Genomic DNA, 22,294 nt, shown 5'->3' on the forward strand with positions numbered 1-22,294 from the left:
CCAACTTTGGCCGGTCATATCTCAAAAACTAATTCGAATTTTTAAAAACGGTAAAAAGCAACTTGAAGCTTAGTAAAAACTCTATAAAATAAGATCAACTTGTAAAAACATGGCCTACCCCCCTATGGCCTTAAAAACTAATTTTTTAAACAAAACCTTTAGAGTTATTATTTTTACGATAAACTTTTGTTTGCAAACAATTTGATGTAATTGTAGTACTTGTTTAATCGAAATTGTGTCAAAGTGTATGAAATTAAGGTGGTTTTTAAATATTATTAAATTTTCCTTACCCCCTAACCAAAATACCACCTGTTGCCACTGCCATTAATGTACACATCACTTATTTACTTTTTTCAACAATTTCATTATCAGTTAATATTTTAGATAGTTAATTGTAATAATTATTAACAATGCCTCGTCGCAAGCAAACACCCAGCAAGACCACTTCATTGGAAGACAGCGCTGAGGAAGTTGAAGTTAAGAAGGCGAAAGTTGAGAATGGAAACGGAGTTGATGAGAACAGCAGTGCTACTAAAGTTGTCAGTGATTTTACTTTACTATATTTTATGTAATATACTATATAAACATGTAATTTTTTAAATCCACAAAGTTTGCAGTGACTTGATATATTTTTGCTTTACCTAAACAATTTTTATTTAAAATATGTTTTTAAAATTTACAATTAATTAGAACAATATAAAGTTTACAATTAAATAAAAAAAAAAGGTTTAAACTGGTTTGGTTATAAATATTTTCCTATATTTATGAAAAGAATGAATAATCAAATATCTAAAAATTAACCACTTGAGTTGTTAGTCTTAAATACTTAACTATATTTCCATTTCTATGAACAATTTTAATCTTTTCTGTATTAGAGGCATAGGGGGGGGGGAGGTTAATTTTATTTTTTCACGTTGTGATCTTATTTTATTGAGTTTTAACTAAGCTGTTGAAAGTTCTGTTTTAAACAATTTAGAAAAGTTTTAAACTAAAAAATTTATGACTAAAAATTGAAACCAAAAATTGTTTGTTTTTGTTTGTATTTTTTTCATGTTTTTTTTTCTTGTTTTTAAATTCCTTATAAGAGAATTTTCTGAATATTAAAAATATGTAAAAAACTACATTTAGCATAGTTAAAACTCAATAAAGTAAGATCAAATCGTGAAAAAAGTGATTAGCCCTCTCCTCTATGCCTTAAATAATTCATATCATTGTCAGTGACTTTGCCATGGATTGTATTTGTGATAAAAACTTGTAATTTATTAAATATTTAATTTTTTAGTTTAAAACAGAGCAATTAAAAAATTGCCATTACACCACAAAAAAGTATTTGAAACCTGTAATAAATCTTTACAAATGTACTAAAGTTCATAAATATTTAGATAAAACCACATGCCTGATAAAGTTTTTATAAAAGATACTTGAAAAGTTTTTATGATTAATTTTTAATACATAACTAGATAAAAACTGCATGAATAATAAAGTTGGCAAGAAAAAGTTTAAGTTATTACTTTTACTGACTAATTGTTCAATTTTCAAGACTTTTGATCAATTTATCCAAAACAGTTTAAGACATGTTAAACATTAATAATTAATTTAGTCAAAATACTCCTTGTTTAATTAAAAATGAAATATTTATAATGTAAAATTTTAATACCACCTGTACCAAATTTGTAGAATTTGCCAAAATATGTAAAAGTTATACACGTTAAGTTAAATTAATAAAGTCACTGTTAATTTCATTAAAGATATAATATTTATTACAAAAAAAGTTTGGAAACTTTGTATTTTTTTTATAGAACTTGCCACTCCCTGAAACTTCAGGAGAACTTTTGATTTGTGGAGGAACAAATTGGAGTTTGAGGGGACAGAAAAAGTGCAAAAAAGAAGAAGGTAAATATGTTATATTTGTATATTTTATTATAATGCATGAACTCTCAATGAAAAATTACAATAATTATTGCACAATTGTTTCTATTTTGCTTAAAATATGAGCTTTACAAAAACATAACTAGAAAGGTTTGACTACTTACCACTAACTTTTTTATGACAAACATCAAAATAAACAGTGAAGTACGAGAATGTCGGCAAGAAGTTGTTCAAGCCGACCAGAATGACCGCGATGAAGGGGATTAAAGTGAGCGAGGTCTTCACCGGACCGACGTCCTGCCACTCGCTGTTGATCGACGACAAGGGTCTGCTCTACTCGTGGGGTGAGACTTTTTTGTAGAAATTTAAAATTTTGTTTAAAATGAGGGTTTTTAATTGATAGTAAGTAAGTTTAGTTTATTGTCTGAGTTAGTAATTACTACTGCATAAAAGTACACAGGTTCAAAATTGCATTAATTTGTCCTTCATGTTTTATTTTTTAAAGTAAAGTGATAAGTTGCCGCTCACCGTTGATCGATGATAAGAGACTGCTCACTCGTGGGATGAGTAAAAAAAAAGAACAATATTTAAGTTAATAAACTTGTTTAAGAATTAACTTTTAATTGATGATTGACTGCTTTACTGAGGGGTAAGAGTTGATTAAATTGATTAATACAATTGGGTTTTAGTAATGTTAAATTTTAACTCAACTCTGCACTAAAAACGTTGTTTTGTTTCATTCTTTGTAAAGTAAAAAATAATAAAAGTAATTTAATTTTTATAAGTTGTGTATTGATGACGAGGTACAGCTTTACTCATGGAGAGAGAGTTTTTTGAATTAAATTTAAAAAATAATTTTGTTTGATGTGAAAGTTGACTAGGACACCAAAAACTTGTTTACTGTTTCGTTCTAATGTATACAAATATTACAATAAGTTAGTTTTATTATTTTATTAAGTAAAATAGTGATAAAGATTAGAATTGAATAAAACTGATAATTAGTATCATGCTTATTAAGTTGTAGTCTATTTGATTTATGTTTATACTGTTATGGCCTATTATTTACATCAAAGAAATAATAACTTCATTTTTGAATGTTAGAATTTTCTTAATGATAATTATTATTGGGTTTTATAAAATGTAAATAAAAATATTTTATACTGAAAAAAAAGCGTTTTTCATGTTTCAAATTATATGATAAAATAAAATTAATTTGTATATTTTAACTTGTAAATTCTAAGAGTATTGTAAGTTCTATCTACTGATACTATTCTTTTTTTTTTGGCTAACACCTAGTATTATCGAATCTTTAATTAAGCATTAATTTAATGATTAAATTTTAATTTTCACCAATAAACAAAAAATACAAAATAAAAAATTCAAAAAATCATATGTAGTTTATTTTGGGTTGTAAAAGTTAGTTTGGTATGGTTTTTTTTATTTTTTGGAAGCTATTATTATCAATTTAATCTACTATAATAGTTTTTTTCAAAATATAAAGTAATTATTGAACAATTGAAGTCTTAATGCTATAGCCTTTGTGTAAAAGTTTTATCCTTACAGTAAAACTTGGTGTTTAAAAACAAAAAAAGCGTAGGGATGACTGAAAAGAAATAGTTTTTCCGAGTTTAGTATGATGTTTGTCATAAAGCTATCAGATATAATGTCGTTTGTATACATAAGGATAAAATTTTAGGTAAAGTGTAATTAAAGTATTAAGTATTTAAGCTTCATTATGTATACTATTACAAACACAGCAAAATTTCGAAATCAACTTAATTCTCCTAAATTCTGTGTGATACAAGTCAAACATATTTTTATATGCTGCACATGTAAAATTTATTTCCATTCATATATTCTCAATACTCGTTTTACTTGCTAGATTATCGCTCTTGTCAAAATAATAATGTTTAAATTTCGTGTTGTGCTGTAGATTGTTGAAGGTTTAACGCGATAATTACAATTTAGTGCAGCTGCAGACCATAATGTTCAAGCAACGTGTAAGTGCTTTCTGTGAAAACTTGTAGCTTGCATAAAATTTTTACTGTGCCAAAAGCAATATAACCTGTTAAACTTTATGACCACTTAAAAATATGTTAGAAAAAAATTAATTGCAGTTGTATATTTTTAAAATTTTTTTAGATAAATAAGTTGTACTTGAATAAAAAATAAAAACTTTTTGTATGATTTACTTCCCAAACTAGGTTTAAATAATAAATATTTGTTATTAGTATAGATAGACAGTGTTCGAAATTGCACATCTAATTAAGTAGTTTGTTTGTTTTTTAAAAACAATTAAGTTTGTTTAATTCTTCTTATGAACTATAAACAAATATAAGTTTTTAGTATTAAAACCTTATAAAGTATTTTAATTAACATAAGAATTTTATGGTATTATGAAAATTATTTTATTGTCACTAATTTATGTTGGTGTCAGCATAAATTTATCTATAATTGTTTATAAATAATTTAAAAGTTCAATTTTAATTAACATAGAAAAAGCAATAAAATTTCATTTATTTTTTGAATAACGTTTGTGTTTTACAATGATAAATAAAGTTTATATTTATTAATAAAATATCACCAACAAGGAATAAATTGTATATTAGATTCAAAATACGTTGAATGTCATCATAATTTATTAGAACCTTAGTTACCTAAATTTATACTTAAAAACAAACTTCCATGTAAATTATTATAAAATAAAGCTCATTCCATTGAAGAAGTAATAGTAATGATGTTAGTTTAACAAAACAGTCCTATTAATTTATTTAAGTTTAAATTATGCTCATAAAAAAGTTAAACAAGTTAATAAATTTTTACTTTCGTAATTAAAATACTAGTACAAATGTAGTAACGCAATTGCTTTTTTTATTAAATAAACAATTATAAGTTGAAAATGAGTTAGACAATAAGTAAGAAGACATTGATGCTGTGTTGAACAAAAACTTTAATAGATGAAAAATCATAAACCAGGAAGGAATGAATCGAAAGAACTAAATAATTATATTTTACGTAATAATAAGTATTTTTTCTAATATTTCTTAATAAAATTATTTTTTCTAACTATTTTAGGGTATTAATTAAACGCAACTTTATATTTGTTAAAGAAAATTTTAACCAATATTCACATCAAAGTAAATAATATCTGTTGTACAGGAAGGAACGAATCAGGCGAACTTGGTCATGGGGACACTCAACGTTTGGACGTGCCCAAAGTGGTGGAATCACTCAAGCATAAAGTGGTTGTGAAGGCGGCTTGCGGGAGGCAGCACACTCTAGTGTTGACGCAACAGGGGCAGGTGTACGCCTTCGGTGAGAACTTGCACGGACAACTAGGGCTCGGTTGGTTTCAGTTTGTTATAGTTGAATTGTTTTTGGAATTTTTATGAGATATTTTTCTTGGACATTTTGGAAAATATACTCAGTATTTGTTAGTTTTATATTTAATTTATCTAGTTTTAGCTTCGGTTTGACATAACATAGTATTAGCTCTTTTTCAAATTACAATTTTTTTATCACCACGACTAGCTCCACAAAGCTCATGTTTTAACACAAAAAATGTTAAACATTATGATTTAATTTTACAACCAGGAAACGTATCAACCGCGGTGCCCACACCAACAAAGATCAAACACAGCGGCAACCCGATTGTGGACGTCTCCTGCGGCGCGGAGTTTTCCATGATTGTCGATAGTGAGGGTTACTGCTACTCCTTCGGCAGCTCAGAGTACGGGCAGCTAGGTTGGGGCTTTTTCTGAAAATATGCAATAATTAAGTGTGGCTAAAAATTTGATTGTGAGTTTCTACTGAAGTGTTTTATTTGCAAGTAAAAGTAATGATTTTTTCAGGCCATAAAAAGATTATCAATTTTTATAAATTAATTTAGTTAATTATTAGGTTGTCTTTAAATCTTTTTAATGTTGTTGTTAATAAACAAGACTTTTCTAAATAAGTGTTTTAAATATTTGAGTGATTTTTGTTATAACAATTTTTTTATAGTTGGTTTGAAGTTTTTTTTCTCAGCTCCGATTGATGACTTACTTTATTATTACAATAGACATTTTTGATTAGATATTTATTAAAATGTTAAACGTCAAAAGCTTAAATAAATCTGCTCAACAAAATATTTAGTAAATAAGACAGATAAAAGCAAATTGAAATAAATAATTATAACTTCTAATTTATAGTACTAAACACAAAAATAATTAAAATTTGCAATTTAATGCTTTGCAACAATATTTAAACAATTTACTACCTTTCGTTTGAGTTTTATTTGGCAGCAAAAAAGTAAGAAAACATTTTTCAGTACAAAATTAACTCGTAATGTAACTTTAATTAGCTCATTAACTTTACAATGACGTAAAAATGTTTTCATTTCTATTAAGAAAAATTTTTCTTCAATTAGTCTCTTTAAAGTTTAAATTTAGTCATTAATATTAATTAAATGCTTACATATTAGATTAAGACATTTTTTTTAATCAATAATTTTTCTTTAAAATTAATAGTTTTTTAACTTTCGTATTTATTGAGGAATTAAATTTATATTCTCTCTTTATTTTTTTTCAAAATTTATCCCAAGAACTTTTTTCTTGTAAGAAACAAAACTGATAAAAATATCTTTTTTCAGCAATTAAACTTAATTTATAACACTGACAAATGAAAATAAATTTAAATTAAGTAATAAATACAATACTCAATCTAATAAAAGTATTGATATGTCTGTTTTTTGTTCATAAAATTTTTAAACAATAAAAAACATGGTTTGCAAAATAAAAATCTAAGCATGGAAAACAGTTCAAACCAGATTTTTTTAATTTTAATCAAAACGTTTGTTAAAGAGAAATAACTACTATCAAATGAAAATAACAACAAATATTTTACAGGAAAAAATAAATTTACTAGCGTTTTTATTAGTCAGAAAATAAAATAAATTTTTTAGACAATTAACGCTACTGTAGATTTTTTTGACAAATATTTTTTTAATTGTTCCATATCTTTTAGCAACAACCACAGAAGACAACACCCCAGTAAATAATAAAAAAAACTAGTTGGACCCATAATAACAAACGATTAACAATCGTTCTAATCAACGATCACAGGAAACAACACCGACGGAAAGTATTTTGCGACGTCGACCAAACTGCTGCACGACCAGGTGAAAACCCCGTTCCGAATCCCGATGTACATCGAGAAGAGCCAGGGCGGAAACAAGGTGGCGGTGACGGACGTGAAGATCACGCAGGTGGCGTGCGGGATCAACCACACCGTTAGTTTTGATGTTTTTAAAATTGTAGTAAAAAAGTTTTTGTTAATTTCTGATGTGAGGAAAAATTCTACAATTCACACTGTCAGTTTTGATGTTTTTAAAATTGTAGTAAAAAAGTTTTTGTTAATTTCTGATGTGAGAAAAAATTCTACAAACCACACTGTTAGTTTTGATGTTTTTAAAATTGTAGTAAAAAAGTTTTTGTTAATTTCTGATGTGAGAAAAAAGTTCTACAATTCACAATGTTAGTATGGATTGTTATTGTTCGTTAAGTGTTTTATTTGATCATTATTTATATTAATTATTTTAAATGTCAATGATGTGAAGAATGTGGCGTGTGGGATCAATCACACTGTTAGTTTTGATATTTAACTAATAAATACATTTGTTCAGTTGACTATACTTTGAGTATATCATTACTTAACCCTTTGTTAATTTTTAATAAAAAAAGAAACTTATAATTAGGAAAATCACAATATTTATTAATGGATGCATTTTGTCCAACGCTGAACCCAGGTATCAAAACATATTCAATACAATGAAAAAAAAAAGATGAGAAAAAAAAGCACAAAAAGAGCATTTTATTGTAAAAAAAAATTAAAGTTTATAGTGAAATATGAAAACAAAATAAGATAACAAAATAAAATTTTTGTGTGTATAAAAAGTTTCTGAGAAATTTCAAGTATAATTTTAACACTTCTAAAAACTTAAAGTTTGTCTCACAATACTGAAGTTTTGAAAATTAGGCTCATTGTTTAGTTTATTTTCCGCTTATGAAGTCATTACACTGTTAGCTTGCAGAATTAAAAGAAAACTTGTCTTGATTATTTACTTTTGATTTCTACTGTACTACTAAATTTTGTGCAAAAAGATATTTCATCGAACTTCACTTGTAGTTTAATAGTAATTTCATTGTTAGTTTCCGTTATGAGAAGAAAATAAAAAATAAAGGAATTTATAAATTATTAAAATACGTTATCATTTTTTTATGCATAACAAGTTGAAAAATTTTTATATACTTGTTTACACTTGATTGTTGGTTAAAACACTACAATTATTTTGTCATAGTGAAATTCAAAGTCTCTAAAATAGTTTTTATAAATTATCTTTAAAAAACGAATAAATCAATCTTAAACCAGTAATATTTTGATTTATTTAATTTTTCACACACTTATAAGAAAAGTCAAGCTCTAAAATTATTACTGAAAACTGTGGTATTTTAAAACTACTAAAATACAGAAAGATTTCTTATTCATTATGTGTTTGTTTTGAAGAGTTTTCTACATGAATGTCAGACACTGTTTGTACTCAAAATAACTCAAATATACTTAATTCATAAATGAAATATTGAGGTTTTTCTTAGAGTTTAGTAAGATTTATAATTTAAATGATACATTTGATTGGTTATAATGATATTCTTAAAAGTAAGATTGCATTAGAAATACAGTATCAATTTTGAAATTTTGTTTTTGCAGTTTTGATAAGTTTTCAACATACGAAGGCTTTTATAAGATGATTATATTACAAACTGAAACTTGTAATAGATATTGGAACATAATATTCAATAATAAAAAGATATATGATTTCAATGATATATGATCATGAAAGGTTTATAGCTTTAAAATGGAATCGATATACTTATATTTTTTAAGAGGAGCTGTTTTTATAAAAAATTTCAAAAGCTGGGTGCAAGTAGAAAATTTCATAATAAGTACAAGTAATTAGAATTTTTTTGAATTATTTTAGAAAGTAAATTGATTAATAAGTTTTTTTTCATCGTTTTGTCTAAAGACAATGACTATTTTATGTATTTTTCTAAATTAAAAAACTTTTCACAATTAAAAAAAATATTTAACTTTTATATTTAAAAGACAAATCTTAAACTGTTAGTTTTTTATTTGTATAATGAATATAAATTAAAGTTTTTGACTAAAAAATCAGTTATTAGTTTATTTTTATTATTTTCTAGATAAAAATATATCTTTTTCAAATTATAGCAAAGTTTTAATAAACTATTTGTGAAGTTGTTTCTTAGATACTTCAAAACCAAACAAAAATTTACATGTTAACTGTCCAATTAATGAAAAACTTGAAAAAATAAACAATAATAATAAGAAACAATACGCCTTTTAAGTATTAGCTATTTAGATTAATAACATAAGTAAGATATTAATGTTGCCGCATTTTATCAATAATACATTTTAAAAAGAGTTAATACCAAGTTTTAAACCAGTGCTTATAAAACCGTTGTATGAGAAAGTTTGCTATCTAATGAGTATCAAATTATATTAAGCATATTTTGATTTATACATCTTAATTTTCAATCAAAAATACTAAGCATTAAAAATTATTGTTATTGTTGTCAACAATAAGATATTATAGAATTATATAATATTAATTCTAAGAATAACAAGTTCAGTTTCAATAAGTTTAATAAGTAAAAGGTTTTAAATCTTAAAATTTGATATTATTTTTTTAAAGTTATAATGACTACGCTTTAGGCAAATTTATTTTTTGATAGTTTTTATGTTAAAACAATGACTAGTATTCTTTTAATTAAATAGTTTTAAGTATGATAATTTATTTTAGTGTTTTTATAAAAAAAATCTCAAGTTTAGACTCAAAATACATCTATCTAAGCTTTTGTTACAGAGCCTTGTAAAATTAATCAATAGTTTTAATTATTCTCGATGTATGTAATTGATTAAAATCATGTCATGAAAAACTGTCATGAAAAATTTCATGTATTATACTTAGTATAAGCATATTCACAAATATACGCTTTTTGTTTAAAGTTATCAGCAAACTAACTTTTCAGTAAATTTTAACGTAACATTTACAAAATATTCTTTGTTTGTAAACATTTTCAACTAACTCTAATCAAAAAAGTTTATGAAAACCTTCTCATAAACAACTGTAGTCAGGTTTTTATTAAAAAAAATCAATTGTAAATTAAAATAACGGTGCCCTGAAAATTTATTTTATTTGAACAATGATTAGTTTTTCTTGAAAAATGCAAATTTTTTCACTTATAAACAAACTACTATTCCATGTTATTATGCAAAAAAGTCATAAACAAACTACATCGTTGTTTTTAATGCATTTGAATAAATAATTTATTGGTATAGAATACCATTATTCAGAAATTATATTTTTGCGCATGTAATTTCTTGTTGAAAAATGTAATTTTTTTTAAAACAAACTAAAATACGCTTTTGTTTGATAAAGAAAATGAAATTTTCTTAGTAAGTAAGCTTACTAAATTTATAATACTAGTAAAATATCGTTTGCGCACAAGTTTTTCGCTGAAATTTGCACAAATTTTTTTACTTATTAACAATTCATCATCGCGTTGAAGCAAGTGCTAAGCGTGTGCATTCAACCGTTAAATTTAATGACTCATCTTGAAATTGTGCTAAATTTTCGTGTGATCAATTTCAGTTTGCAGTTTTTTTCAGGTAAAATGCTTAGTGTAGTTGTCAGCCAACTAATAACGTTTTATATGAATAACTTATAATAAATAAGTAAATAATTTATTTAACTATAATAAATAGCGTTTTATGTACCGTTTAGTATGTGATATTTTATTAGACTGTTAATATTAATAGTTGTTATGTTTCACACATAAGTACAGTAAATCTATTTTTATATGAAATATAAAACTTATTGATTTTAAGCTTATAATTTAATTTTAAATATATTTACTGTTGAGCATTGAAAAAATCAAAAAAGCTGTTTTTAAAATTCTTAAATTTTCGACTAGTCAATTTTTTTTACAATGTTTTTGCCTACTCATGTTAACTTAAGTTAGTTAAAAAATTTGTAAAAAAAACACGGAGTAATCTTAAGTTTTATTTAAAAAAAATTTAAACTACTTTAATTTCAATATCTTTTGGCTTCAACTACTTAATATTTAATTCTCAAGTTTTTCATTAGCAATTTTAGATAAAGTTACTACTTTTTTAATTGAATCGAATGATTAAAAATTAAACTAATTGCAATAATTTTTCCTCAAGAAACAGTAATATATAGGTTTTTAATGAACATATTTAAATCTGTGTTAAAACAATTGTACTATTGTTTAAATGTGAACATTTTGAAAATTTATTTACCACACTTTTCATATCCTAAAAGGAGCTTTTTTTGTCAACCAAGAAAAGTTCAGTTGTTTTTCATTAAATAACTAAAATTTAATGTAAAAAATGATTAAAAACAGTGAATAAATAATAGGGTGCAAAACTATTTTTATACCTACCAACTCAGCAATACAAAGCACGGTGTATAACTTAAAACCAAATAATGATGACAAGTTTTTAATCAGAATTTGAAAATTCAGTAATTTAAGTTCTTAAAACAATAAAAAATACCAAACAACTTAGTTAATAAATAAACAGTAATAATTAAACAATTTGAATAAAATTCAGTAATTTAAGTTCTTAAAACAATAAAAAATACCAAACAACTTAGTTAATAAATAAACAGTAATAATTAAACAATTTGAATAAGCTCCTAATTTAATTCAAGTTTCTATTTCTTTGAGCTATACCTTTTTATTAAAAAACAAATAATATAAATCAAATAACAGAACTTTTAAATATATAAGCCTTCAAATAAATATATTAAACAAAAATAATAAATCTATTTTTAAACCTCTATGTAAAAGTAGATAGCAACAAGTGAGTCTAAACTTGAGGGTTATAAAAATAGTTTATAAAATTTTTAAAATGTACTTTATAAAATAAAGTATTTGAATATAGTTTATTATTATATAACTTTAGATTAATTTTTCAAGTTTTTATTTCTTCGACCAAGTGGCGGTAGATTTCAACAAACGGGTGTGCACTTGGGATTTAAAATATCAGTTATTAAAGCTTGATAAATAAAATACTTAAATAGAGAAAACGAAATATATAATAAGAATATTGTGTATTCATCATTTCAAGAAGTTTTATCCATCAGGTGGCAGTAGACAGCAACAAGCGGGTGTACACTTGGGGGTTCGGCGGTTACGGACGCCTCGGACACGCCGAGCAGAAGGACGAGTGGCGTCCCCGCTTGGTGGCGCAATTCGACAGGAAGGGAAGGGGAGCGGTGAAGGTTTGGGCGGGAAGCACCCACACGATGGCTCTGTCGGAATTAGGTAATTTTATTTTGAATTAAAACTGGTAGTTGATAAAATGTTATCTGATACTACTTGTATCTTGTTTGCTATATTTTGTCTGTTTATGCGTTGAGGGTTTTGGCGGGTTCTACTCACTCGATAGCGCTGTCAGAATTAGGTGTGTATAAAAGATTTACAAAGTTATGTTTTTTAATTATCAATTTCTTATTGAAGAATTGTAACTGTACTGGTTTTCGGATGTTTTAATTTTCTTCAAGTTTAACTTGAACACCATGGCGCTGAGTGGACCGGGTTGATTGTTGTGGTAGTTTTTGTATTAGTTACAATTGCAAACTTTTTTTTTGATTGCACTGGTTTGCATTTTTTTCTTTAGTTTTGAAGCATTTAAAATTTGCCTAGAGTGTATATTTATTTCACCTTTTAGTTCCAGGTTTTAAGATAATAATTAATAATATTAAAAACATATCAATTTTTATTAGGTTGCACTTTCTACTGGGGAGTTCAAGGAAGCGTTGGCACCCGAGAATGCACCATGTACCCAAAACCATTCTCAGATTTGCAGGTTAATAAAATATTAAAACAAATAGTTAAAATAGTGCCATGTATCCAAAACAGTTTTCAGTTTTACAGGTTAAGACAAAGCAATTAAAATAAATAAATTAAAATTTTACCTTGTATCAAAGAAAAAAAAACCATGTAGTATAATAAGTAAGCTAAAATAAAGGGGTTTACAATTGTTTCGCTGCTTTTGCAACGGGCCAAATTGTAAGTTTTATGATTTCTTTAAGTTTAAATATTTAGTTATTGCAACCAAGCACATTGTTTTTTTAATGCAAATACATTCACTCAGTAACATTATTGTTACAGGGTTGGAACGTCAGACTAGTGGGTTGCGGTAACAAACACGTTGTAGTTGCTGCTGATGACGCTGTTATTGTGTGGGGAGTTCAGACCCAATCTGGTGAAATTGTAAGTTTTAATTAATTATATTGCTATTTTTTTTGAGTTTCAAAATAAATGCTTGGTACAAATTAGTGATGTACCGGACTCACTATCTGGGTCCGGGTCCGGCCGGATATTGCCATTTTTGTTTGATATCCGGATCCGGCCGGATTCTAATTTGAAAAAAGAGTCCGGATCCGGTTCCGGCCGGATTCTAATTTGAAAAAAAAGTCCGGATCCGGTTCCGGCCGGATTTCAATTTGAAAAAAAAGTCCGGATCCGGGTCCGGCCGGATCCTAACAGAAATCCGGCCGGACCCGGATCTAGTTAGTAAAAAAGAGCATACTGAAAAGAATTTTTTCAAAAACGAACCCTGTGTAAATTAATAAATTAAACACCTACCGTAATTGGCTCATTTTGTACACGTGACTAGTTTACATTTGTTTACATTTAAACTATGAAATAAGCATTTCATGAAATGCAACTCTTTACATATGTTGTAAAATTTTAAACTTTGGGATGAATACTTGCATTATTTATTGATTAAAGTTGAGCTCAGAGAATATTTAGAGTTTGTACGGTTGAATGTACGAGCCAATGAGAATCATATGACGAAATGTTTCAAACTAAATACTGATGCAACAATACATCAGAACATGACAGACAGTTTATATGTAAGCAGTTACATAGTTTGGTGTGTAGCTTGAAGCAACAAAATATCTTGAACGTTTTTGTGAATGCTTATTGTAAGTAGTGTTTTGTTTTAAAAGTGAATATTTCAACAGGTGTTTAATTGATCAAATATTTAAGCCAGGTTTATAGTTTAATAGTTTATTAAAAATTTTACAGTTTCTTGATAACTAAAAGTTTTATTTAATTTTTAGTTTTTTGTTTTAAGTCTTTTGATATAGATCTAAATAGCTTTCAGTTTTTAAAGTTTTACCAAAGTAATTAATAATTTTTTAAATGCTAGTATTTCTTATTGTGTTTTATATAAAAGATTCATCACTCGAAACTGTCGTGTCTAAATTATGGTTACATGACAATTCAAATTCGGACAACTCAAATTCCGACAATTCAAGTTCTTAAAAAAATATTTAAATGACTATATCTCAATAAATAATACAAATTTGAGAAAATTAAATAATACATATGTAGATCTTATTAATACCTACAAACCACTTTTTCCTTTTTTTAAAATCTAAAATACTTTTTAAGATATTTTAAAATTACTAAGAATAACTATGTTTTTTGCTTTATTTAAGTCATATCTTTAGAAATATTTAATGATTTGCAAAAAGAACTAAATGGCTTGTAGGTATTTATATGACTTACAAATGTATTTTTTAAATTTTTCAAATACACATTACTTTTTTATTTGTGGCTGTTTAAATTTCTCTTTAAGAATTTGAATTGTCGAAATTTTAATTGTCCGAATTTGAATAGTCGTGCACCCCTAAATTATAGAAAGTAGTCTCAGTTAGAATTTAGTATTTGTTAGATATTAATTAAATAAGATAGGATTAAATTATGATAGCTAGTACTAATAAGTAAAGTGTACCACAATCATTCCACAACTTTACTACCAAATTGTCAACTTTTGCTAGCTGTTCTACTGATTATTAGATTAAAGTAATTTTTTCAGTTTTTAAAAACCACATTCTGACTCAGGCTTGTTTATACTCACTCTAGCTAGTTTTATTGACTTAAACAGTGGCAACCCTGCTAGTTTAAAAATTTTTGGGAATTTTAGAAAATCTTGGACTGCCTCAGGCTAGTTTAGTTTTTTATAAAAACTCAGGCTAGTTTTCTTTTAGATTTTGAATAAGTTTGAGCTTATCCAGTTTTCAATATTTTGTAATTTTCTAGTGTATTTTGTTCAAGAACTTGATTTCAGATTTTTAATTGTAAATAACACCTAAATTTGTAAACCTTGTGGCTAGCTGTTCCACTTATTATTAGACTAAAGTTCTTTTTTTTCAGTTTTTAAAAACCTCATTCTGACTCAGGCTAGTTTATTCTAGTGATGTACCAGACTCACTATCCGGGTCCGGGTCCGGCCGGATATTGCCATTTTTGTCTGATATCCGGATCCGGCCGGATTCTAATTTGAAAAAAAAGTCCGGATCCGGTTCCGGCCGGATTCAGATTTGAAAAAAAAGTCCGGGTCCGGTTCCGGCCGGATTTCAATTTGAAAAAAAAAGTCCGGATCCGGTTCCGGCCGGATTCCAATTTGAAAAAAAAGTCCGGATCCGGGTCCGGCCGGACCCGAAATTGTGGGTCCGGTACATCACTAGTACAAATACCCTATTATTCGTTATTTTAAACAGTAAAAAACAAAGGTAATAGTTGGCCTTTAAAATATATTGATTTCTATTTTCTCCAAATGTTATTTCGTAAAATATGTTTTGACCAATGAGCTCATAATGTGTAAGTAAATCTTATTCAAACATAGTAAGATTATTTAAATGTAATTTTACATAAATAATATTTTATGTTTATACCTGGGTTGTTAAAAAACCTGAAAAATTAAAAACCTAGAATTTGATAATTTAGGCTAAAAAAACCTGCAAAAACCTGAATTTTGAGAAATTTTGAACTTAAATCACTAAAAAACTTGAAATTTTGAACAAAAAAAATCTGGAAAATCCAGGAATTTTAAGTAACTTTTACATGTCAAGTAATAAAATTTCGATTTGACACCAAAATTTTTCGTATATATATAAACTTTTTGTTAAATCAAAAGTTTTTTAATTAAAAAAACTATTAAAAAAGCTTTACGATATCTTTTAAATGTTATTATTCTATTTAACACAGTTTTTACCTAAATAAAACTTAATTTAAGCTAAAATAGACCCTAAGTGTATAATTTTAAAAACCTGGAAAAAATTTTGAAAACCTAGAGAAAATTTTCCAAACACATTTTGCAACTCTGTTATACTGATGAAATTATTGAGCAAAACAGTTTTTTTCGATTAACATTTCAATAAGTAAATAAACCATGTAAACAGCTTTATGAGAAAATTGAAATCAATATTTAATCTCCATCTCTTAAGTTCAAAACTCTAATTGTTTAGTTAACAACATTGTTTTATAACTGTCAACCAGTGGCGTAGCGTGGTATTTTGGTCAGGGGGTGCGCAATTTTTTTTCTCAAAAAAAACCCTAAATTAAAACTTTTGTAATTAGCTATAAAAAGATCTTTTTATAAGTAATATAGTTGAAAAAAAAATCTTTAAGTAAAATAAGTTCGAAGTAAGTGTTTTAAAAAATAGTTATATATTACAAAGTTAAACAATTTAAAAAAAAGTATAAATTTCATTACAATTACTTATACTTGCACAAATGTAAACTTACTAAATAAAAATTATTTTAACTACTAACAGTAAACTTTATATCTTTAAAAATGTATATATTAAATAAAACGAAAGTATCTGTTTTATTTACGAAAAAATATCAATCTCTTTAATATACAATACAACATTGATAGTAACACCTAATTGCACATAATTTAAATAAAGTTACACAGAAGTTAAAATAGACCAACTTTATAACTATTATTACAGTTTATTACAACTTTATAAAATAGTTAAAGGTTTACTTTCTAAATTTAATTCATCTGATTGTATTTGTTTAAAATAAATATCACAAACAAAGTTTAGTTCTCATAGGCCAACACGCTTTTTATTGTATGTTTACAAAAATAAAGATCAGAAAACTAGAAGTAGTCTTAGCATTTATTGAAGCATAAAAAAATTTGTAAAATTGTTTAATTTTCCTTTAAGCGTGACGTATTTTTTTAAAACTTTTTGTAGAAAAATCTGCCATAGGTTATGCTACAGCGGTGCACTAATTAGTTGCGTACTTTTTGAGTCTAAAATCTTATGAAGTTTATGACGTTACAAATTTTTTCCTATGGAGTTTTTCATCAACATCGGTGCGCATTTTCTTTTGCGCACCGAATCAGTATATTGAGTAATTTTCCTAACTTGTCACTAATGGGTATTCAAAATTTCGTTTAACTTTTCGAATACTAGATAAACATAGTTGAAAAAAGGCAAATAAAGCAGAAATAAAAAACAATGAAGGATAAAGATATTACATTCTTTTTTTTAACTTCTTTTCTTTTTTTTTTGGGTGGCACACATGCGCCAGTGTCCCTCCCCATGCTACGCCCCTGCTATCAACTAAAACCGTAATATTAACAAGTTTATTAGCACACAGTATTTTGAAAAACTGTTTAGTAAAAAACAGACATCTAAAAGCTTGTACTTTTAGCTGTTTACTACTCTATTAACTTTTTTTAAATTCTTAACATTTTTAATAGCCAATTTCTGCGTTGTTCACATAAAAACAAGTAGTTTTTCAATAGAAAACCTTTAAAGGAAGATATTGTTGCAGACTAAAGTTAATCAAAAAAAAAAAAAAACAAGGTTTTTTTCAAAAAAACAATTTAAAGAATTTAAAGTGTTTATTCACAATGAAAAATCTGAAATATAATAAGTATAAATACAAACATCTATAATAATAAAATGAGCTACAGTTTAGTTATTCTACGCAACAGTTTTCAATAGCAAATGTAATCAATAGAATTAGCTTTATTTTTGTACAGTTTTTTTAACAGAAATGTTTTAAATATTACTTGTTAGCAATAAATATATAGTAGATTAACCCAGCCGGTAGGTAATTAATTTTGTAAATAGTATTTTTTCACAGTAAAAATATCACAGACTTTAAATTTTAAAACTGGAAAAGTATTACAATTTCAAGTAAACGTTATTAAAATAACAAATGTAAACTAGCCAGCCTCACACAGGGACTGGGCAAGCAACGCGTTTAGTAAAAATGAATAAAACATTAAATAAAATTTCACATGTATTTTGAAAAAATGTAAAACTATCAAATATAAATAAAAGAACAAGTATAAAATTTAATGAATAAAAATTTCCACATATTCTTTTATTTAAAATAATTAAATGAAACACACAAGATTGGGCTAGCAACGCAAAAAAAAAACTTACTAAATTCAAAATAACAAATGTTTGTTTAAAAAGTTAATCAAACTCCTGAACAGGGAGCAAAACAATCTTCATCAAAACATACATAGTCTTATATACTTGATTATATAAATGAAATTTAATTACTGAAATTAATATAAACAAGAAACGAAATAAAAATAGATCCTCACAAATATTTTTAAATAAAATAATTCAACACTTCAACAGGGATTGGGAGAGCAGCGCAAGTCTTCGTCGAAACCGGATTTCATGAAGGCGTGCGACGACCTTCACATCAGCGGAGTTTCCTGCGGCCTCTGCCACACCCTCATGATCGCCCGCAACGACGATGACAAGGACGACAAGTTGCTTGGCAACCTGGGCGAGTACGACCCCGTCGCCTGCCCCTGAGTTTCTACGTGGGGGATTTTTTTTCTGATTGTGTATTGTGATTAGGTTAAAATGTAAAAAGTGTCTTGGATTTTTTTTAATTTTTTAATTTTTTAAATAATGTGGTAATTAATTGGCAGTTTCGGGTAAAATATTTACATTATTTTTAAAGATAGTGTAAGTAAATGTTATAGTAATCATTTTATTTACTTTGTTGTTGTTACTTTTAAGGTACACTATATCTTTCCACATTGTTATTGTTATAACAAGCCATTCCTTATATGACACAAATTAGTTGTACATTTTCGTTTTATTTTAGTTGAACATTTGAATAAATTCTTAGATAAAAAAAAATTAATTGTTTATATATAAGTGTGTAAAATTACTGTTTTTGTTTCAGCAGGAACTCCTATTTAAAATTAGCCGGGTATTTTGCAAAAATATAGAGAAATTGTATTGTGTAAAAGCTTTTGAATTTACAAAGTACATAAGTAAATTCAAAATTAATAATTTTTCACATAATAATACATATTTTTTTTTTAAATAAAAGCAGACTTAAAACTATAGGAATATCATACTTTACATACTATACAGTACTCACATATTGTTTTGTTCTGTACTACATCATGAAATAGCAATCTCAATATAAAGAGCTCTTTTTGTAAAATGTTAAATAAATTATATACAAAACTAATACGTTTATTTAAAAAAACATTTAGCCTGAGATGTTATGTGTAAAGTAGCTACTTACAGATTAGAATAATAAATATACTTTATACATATAACTTTTCAATAGATAATCAATTGAGTATGTTCTTAATTTAAGCATAGCTCGTTAAGAATATAAAGCAAATATTTGTTTTGAAAAACAATAAAATAAACTTGTACTTATGATTTGTAGAATCACTTTTTAGGTATAATTCATCGGATCTTATAAAATCAAGAAACGTATTTTTTCTGGAAAACTACAATTGCAAGATTAATAACCGTCTTACTTGGAAACTTATAGGATCTTGGTCGTTTGTATGCAAAACCGGCTTGTTTTTATTCTAAGAGAAAATTGAAAACTAAAAGTACGTATAAAAAATGAAAAGTATTTGTTTAACAGTAGTTGCAATATTCTTACTTCACGACGCTGATTAATTTCATATAGAAATGATTGACTAATTTTAAACTATAAAAATGACAAATGCTCAACTTTAATTATCGCTGTTTAGAAGTATCTTGAAATTATTTTGATTTGGTAAGTTTAGTTTTAATAAATTCTCTTTCAACTAAAATTCTAAAAGTAAATATAATAAAATGGAAACAAATGTAGTTAATTAATACTAAAAACTTAATAGTTTCAGTATTTTTTCAAATAAAAAGTTTTAAATGTCTTAGTATGCAGATTAAATGTTTCTTAAAACATAGATATTTTATTTCTACTGCAATTCTCAAACTTTCTGTGCAAAAACTGTAACTTCGAAAACCTTTCTTATTTTAAAGATAGCTAGTTTTTCGAAAAAGAAACGTTCAATCATAATTTTCCTGTTGTTTAATTTCCAGACTTGAAACTCTTTTGTTATTCAACTCATAGAGTTAACAACGTTCGAAGAATAAAACACGATAAAAAAGCTATAGTTTAGCAATTTACAATATACTTTTACAACACAATTTTTTACTAGAATCAAATAAAATGAGGAAAAACTCGTATTAAGACCTAAATGGTTTTCAACCAAAAATCAAAAAGTTAAAAGTCATTGCAAAATACTAAGTTTATAAACTTGAACTTAAAACAAAAACAGAATAGTAAAATTTTCAAAGCAAAATTTAATTTTTGTTTATTTTACGTTTATAAGTTAGATCAAAACTATACAATAACATTGATTCTTTTGTATATTTTATTGTTTTATTCTACCATTTTTAACTACATATAACTCTGTTAACAAAATATTGCTTCAAAAGTTTTTGTACAATAATAGTTCTATTAAGAGATAAAAACGGTGCGTTTGTTTTTATCAATTGTTATAGTGAAACTTTATAGAAATACGTAAATGTTATTGTTGTTTTTTATACACTAAAGTATTTAAGTGTTTAAAACACACAAACTTTGTACTTCTTAGATATAAGCTGTTTTCGTCATGGACTTAAGGATAAGTAATAAATTTAATTAAGGTGTATATGCAAATATAGCTACGTCTGTTATTTTTAGTTTTGATTAAATCAATAGCAAACACTTACATACAAAAAGCAAAGTTATAACATTAAATCACTTAAGCTATTTTTCTTTTAGTTTATTTTCAATCAATAAAAATGGTATAAGTTTAGAGTTGTTTATGAAGTAATTTAAGTATATAAGTAAAAATAAACGATAACTCAATTGTTTAGATTATTTAAATGATTTAAATGTTTTAAAATTTAAATACGTTGTATTGCTAGTAATTTATTTTGCAAGCTTTTGTTCAGATCAACTACTTGTTGTTTTACAAACACGAAAAGAATCATTTTTGTCTATTTTTCATCTTATATTATTTTCCAAATTTAACAAAGGTAAAAATGCTGGCAAACATATTAAGTTTAATTAAACTGTTGTTTAGTTAACTAAAGTTATTTTACCTAATAAATTTTAATTTGCATAAATTTTAATTTGACTATTTTGCAACGTTGTATTATTATTTTTAATATTTTTTAAGTATAAGTAAATAAAAATTATAATTTAGTTCGTTTTTGTCTGACAAATAAAGTTAGATGATTAAACTTCTTTTAAAAATGGATAATCATGCAAAGTTTTCTTGTGAATCTGAGAGTTTTAGATATACTATAACTTTGTGTTTGTTCTACAAATAATTACAGTATTATGTTTGAAAGTTTAGTCGTTTAAGAAAACCTTCAAGTAATGTAAAAACCGACCAAAAAAGAAAGTTTTAATTTAACATTTAACTTTTATGCATTTTTTTACTTGAAAACATACGTAACTACTATATATTAATTACTAGTTTAAAGTTTATTAAATTACTCATAATTTTATTTTTACACACGTATTATATAACTTTTAGTCAACATTTGAATTTTATAAAATAAAAAAACACATCTTATGAACCCTTGAACCTCATTAACTAGTAATCGATCATTTTAAAATAACCGATAATCTTGGTTACTTGTACAAAGTAGTATACCATTTCGTAAAAAAAATAAAAAACAACCAACTTTAATAAACAAATGAACTTGATTTGAAGTAAAAGTAGAGTAGATTCGAGCTCACAACGTCCAGAATAGTGGCTCGCCCTCAGGGCCGCTTGTAATTATACTTAATTTGTAATGTATTATTAACTACTTGTTTTTTGATAATTTGATTTTATTTATGTAACAAAGAAATAAATTAACGAATGCTTCGTTACTAGACGTAAACATTTTTCCTGCTACATGTTAGCTTTTGATACAACCAAAGAACTGTAACTATTTATACTTAAAAAAGCTATGTACAGCTTATTATTTTTTATTTTAAAGATTAAGTAGGTTTGACATATCTAACTATCTATTTCTTAACAACCAACTTAATTAAAAATCTTAAACGATACGATACTTTCTTGATAAACATAACAATCAAAAAATATACTTTTTCATAGTCATTATTCTAAAAGCTAGTAACTAACAGTAGATTTTGGCATTTGTTAATCTTCTTGTTTCTATGACTTTTAAATATGTGTTTTCAGACTTTAAAAA

At 25.8% G+C, this 22,294-nt stretch overlaps 1 protein-coding gene across 1 annotated transcript; it reads left to right on the forward strand.

The window, feature by feature from the left end:
* The first annotated feature begins 393 nt into the window (after nt 1-393).
* Nucleotides 394-18,886, forward strand: LOC145837252 (protein RCC2 homolog). Its single transcript, XM_082945046.1, has 10 exons — nt 394-539; nt 1,800-1,893; nt 2,070-2,213; nt 5,029-5,214; nt 5,464-5,613; nt 6,972-7,138; nt 12,098-12,278; nt 12,740-12,822; nt 13,128-13,229; nt 18,428-18,886. Exons 1-10 carry the CDS (start codon nt 411-413, stop codon nt 18,608-18,610), a joined length of 1,419 nt encoding a protein of 472 aa, XP_082801172.1. The 5' UTR covers nt 394-410; the 3' UTR covers nt 18,611-18,886.
* Nucleotides 18,887-22,294: the final 3,408 nt, after the last annotated feature.

This window comes from Thalia democratica, chromosome 5, assembly GCF_965202585.1.
Source record: "Thalia democratica chromosome 5, ktThaDemo2.hap1.1, whole genome shotgun sequence".
Classification (NCBI taxonomy): Eukaryota; Metazoa; Chordata; class Thaliacea; order Salpida; family Salpidae; genus Thalia; species Thalia democratica.